The 2,711-nt window shown below is 58.8% G+C and overlaps 1 protein-coding gene across 2 annotated transcripts in view; it reads left to right on the forward strand.

The window, feature by feature from the left end:
• MTHFSD (methenyltetrahydrofolate synthetase domain containing) overlaps positions 1-2,711 on the forward strand; it is a 16,279-nt gene that overhangs the window by 10,090 nt on the left and 3,478 nt on the right. For both annotated transcript variants that reach the window (XM_027773477.1, XM_027773476.1), the window contains exons 6-7: positions 112-224; positions 366-491. In XM_027773477.1, the coding sequence (XP_027629278.1) occupies positions 112-224; positions 366-491 (239 nt within the window). The remainder of the gene's footprint in view (positions 1-111; positions 225-365; positions 492-2,711) is intronic.

The raw sequence follows: 2,711 nt of genomic DNA on the forward strand, positions 1-2,711 counted from the left end.
GCATGCATCCTCTGGCAAAATTTAAAAAAAAGAAAAGAAAGAGAAAGGGAGAAAAGAACATGCCCTCTGCAGAGATGCAGCAGGCCCCGTGAAGGTTCTGTGGTCTTACAGGCTGGAGAATCGGGAAGGGCGAAGGTTACGCTGATCTCGAATACGCCATGATGGTGTCGATGGGAGCCGTCAGCCAGCAGACGCCAGTGGTTACCGTGGTCCACGACTGCCAGGTGCTTCCCAGAGCGGGCTGGAGGGGTCGGGGTGCTGACGGTGGGGCCGGGGCGGCTGGGGGCATGGGGCGCTCGGCTTTGCTCTGAGCCGCTGTGGGCTAGGGAGCGGTGCCCGGCAGCTTTCCCTCTCCGTCTGACCAGGTCGTGGACATCCCCGAAGCCCTCCTGGGGGACCACGATGTCACAGTGGACTACATCCTCACTCCCACCAGAGTCATCGCCACGGGCTGCGAGCGCCCACGGCCAGTCGGGATCATGTGGTCCAAGGTGAGTGGTCTCCAGGCGATGTGCAGGACTCAGCGGCCCCCATGTCCCCCACAGTGTGGCAGTGGCCACTGTCCTGTGCAGCTAGTCACTGTCCCCCGACCCAGGCCCGAGAAGCTGCTTGCCAAGCGCTGGGATTCTGGAGTGCTGGTTCATGCTCTGCCACGGTAGGTGGCCGTGGGACCGAGGGACCTGGGGCTGGCGCCCGCAGTGCCTTTCACACGCTCCCTTTCTGCCGCCCGGCCGCTTCCATCCGTCTCTGCTGTCATAGACCCAGAGCTGGGGCTCCGACAACTGCGCTGGGTAGACGGTGGTCAGAGCCCGGAAGGTCATGCCTCCGTGTTCTGGCCTGCAGCTGGGGAGGGGCCGGTGAGGTGGGGCAGGGCCGGGTGCCTGTCCTCTGTAGGAGGAACCCGAACCCCGGAGCCAGCCCAGGGGCCACACTGCCGCCTGGTGGGAGGACAGCTGGGGTGACTGAGAGATTGCGGACAGGGTGCCTCACGGCATGGAACCATTGGCCAGAGAAGCATGTTTGTGTCCGCCTCGCTCCCTCCTCTAAGCCAAGTCGTCCAGGGTTTGAAAGGGTCCTCCCTGTGGGATCGGAAGCCAGCAGCGTCCACTCCAGGACGTCCACGAGGCGGGCGTCTGGCGCTTCTGCTGCTGCGTGGTGGCCCTTCCCGCTGGTGCTGGGGGTGTGCTCCTGGGCGGGGCTCCGAGGAAGGCAGAGAGGGGCTGCAGGGAGGCCGGAAGTGCACGGGCAGGCTTGAGTTTACCTCAGAATCGGGGCGTTGCTCTCTGTTTGTGCCCCGTCCTCTGCCGTCTCGGCAGCAAGCCCCGAGTCTGTCTGTCTGTCTGTAAAATGTGGACGCTGTTAGCACAACCTCCTGGGTGAGGCTAGGCAGGGCTGGTGCAGTGCTCAGCTGGTCTAGGAAGCGTCAGCAGTCATCCTCGCTGTCACGGGCAGGACGGGCAGTGAGCGCGAGCGAGCACTGCCACAGCCCGAACCGAGCCTCCCTCTAGAGCCCCGCTTTCCTGCACAGCTGCGTGGGGCTAGCCCACCCCGGCCTCCAGGAGCCTCCAGGAGCAGCTGTGAGTGGAGGGCGAGCCTCAGCTCCACGGACTAGTCACCATCGTGGTGGCCGAACAGCCTCAGGGTCACGCCTGTGTCTCTCTCGTCCTGAGCTGAGCTGCAAGCCTCCTAGTGCTTTAGAACGAGAGGGACTTGGATGCTGTCCCTCCCAGTCCCCTGGTCTCCTGCTCCAGTAAAACGAGAGCCAGAGGGAAAGGCAGTATCTTTTTCTTTTTTTTTGGAGAGGTTTTTGCTATAGGGCACATGCACTCGCCAGATAGACAGAGAGACAGAGAGACAGAAAGTGAGAAATCATCCCCCGGGAGGATGGCCTCACCTCAGTCCTTTCTCCTCTATTCTCCTCTCGGGATCCTGGGCATGCACACACACACTCCTGGAGTGATTTTAAGCCGCTGGGTCCGGGACTCGAACCACAGTCAACTACATGGGAATCCAGCGACATAGCCATTACGCTAACTGCTGGTCCCAAGGCAGCATCTTCAGAACTGTAGAAGCAGTGAGAAGTGAGATCAGGACAGAGTCCCGGGGGCCAGCGGGTGGCATAGTGGCTAAAGCGCTGGACTCCCACGTGGTTGACGGTTCAAGCCCTAGACCAGCAGCTTGAAACTCGTGCTAGGTGCGGGTGTGTGTGTGCCCAGAATCCTGAGAGGAGAGTGCAGAAGGAGGGATTGTGGCGTGACCATCCCCCTGGGGCGATGTCTTACTTTGTGTTTCCCCAGCAAGCACACACCCTCTGGCCAAAATCCCTCTTAAAACACACACACAGTGCTGTCATTTGGAGTGGGGAGCAGACATCTCGAGAGCCAGGTTTGTGCTTCATGTAGACTGAGCCTGTGTTTCTGGGGACAAGGTTTTTTTTTTTTTAATAGTTTTTTTAAAAGAATTATTTATTTATTTATTTCTATTTGTTATTGTTATTTTTTTCTTTATTTGACAAGAGAGAGAGAGAAAGGGAAAGTGAGAAAGCAAGCCACCAGGTCCAGGACTTGAACCATGGTTGGTCATGTGGGAGTCCAGCGCCCTTATCCACCACACCTGCTGGTCCCGGGGACAGGGTTATTAATGTAACCTTTAAAGAGAACACTTAGAAATGACCGACCTCTCTGTGCTCCAGCGTGATCGTAGACGTAACA

This window comes from Tupaia chinensis, unplaced genomic scaffold (genome assembly GCF_000334495.1).
Source record: "Tupaia chinensis unplaced genomic scaffold, TupChi_1.0 Scaffold000355_1, whole genome shotgun sequence".
NCBI lineage: Eukaryota > Metazoa > Chordata > Mammalia > Scandentia > Tupaiidae > Tupaia > Tupaia belangeri.